The sequence below is a fragment of the Morone saxatilis genome, unplaced genomic scaffold, assembly GCF_004916995.1.
Source record: "Morone saxatilis isolate NCDOM2014 unplaced genomic scaffold, NCSU_SB_2.0 Contig16, whole genome shotgun sequence".
NCBI lineage: Eukaryota > Metazoa > Chordata > Actinopteri > Moronidae > Morone > Morone saxatilis.
The window spans coordinates 5,400,939-5,401,407 of NW_023339718.1; the positions used below are offsets into that span (position 1 = coordinate 5,400,939).

The following is a 469-nucleotide window of genomic DNA, read 5'->3' on the forward strand; positions in this document are numbered from 1 at the left end:
TCCAGCCTCTTGCTACAGCTCATTGAGAAGTCGTAGCAACTTCCTTCCATTTTTCTTCCCCATGGTGTCGTCTGGCTTAATGAGCTCCTGACGCTGTGTGGTGGCTTTTTATCTCGGTTTTAATTAAACCAATGGTACTTCCTTCCCACCAGTCCAGGAGCATCAGCTTTCTTAAAGGAATCACAACACTCTTTTTTCAACTGTACTCCATCCAATTCGACCAGCGTCCTCATCTTTACAGTAAATCGTCCCTCCAAGTTTAAAAGATGGATGGTGAAGTCTCCAGATATCCCCTTCCAAAAAATCCTCTCCTTGATAGTTCTTAATGTCTTCCTTCTCCTCTTTGTGGTGTTAATCGCCAATTTGGTAACACCAACAGAGAACATGTGGTTGGAGGCCAGAAGAACTGATCATTTCACCCTCTCCTCATGAACAATCTCATGGAGCAAACTATTGGTCGAAACCCGAC

General features: G+C 44.1%; 1 protein-coding gene across 1 annotated transcript in view; it reads left to right on the plus strand.

Annotated features, from left to right (window-relative positions):
- Window positions 1-384: 384 nt before the first annotated feature.
- Window positions 385-469, plus strand: part of LOC118325484 (immune-associated nucleotide-binding protein 8-like) — a 1,931-nt gene continuing 1,846 nt past the window's right edge. Inside the window, exon 1 of the mRNA XM_035658195.1 lies at window positions 385-389. Within this exon, the coding sequence (XP_035514088.1) occupies window positions 385-389 (5 nt within the window). The remainder of the gene's footprint in view (window positions 390-469) is intronic.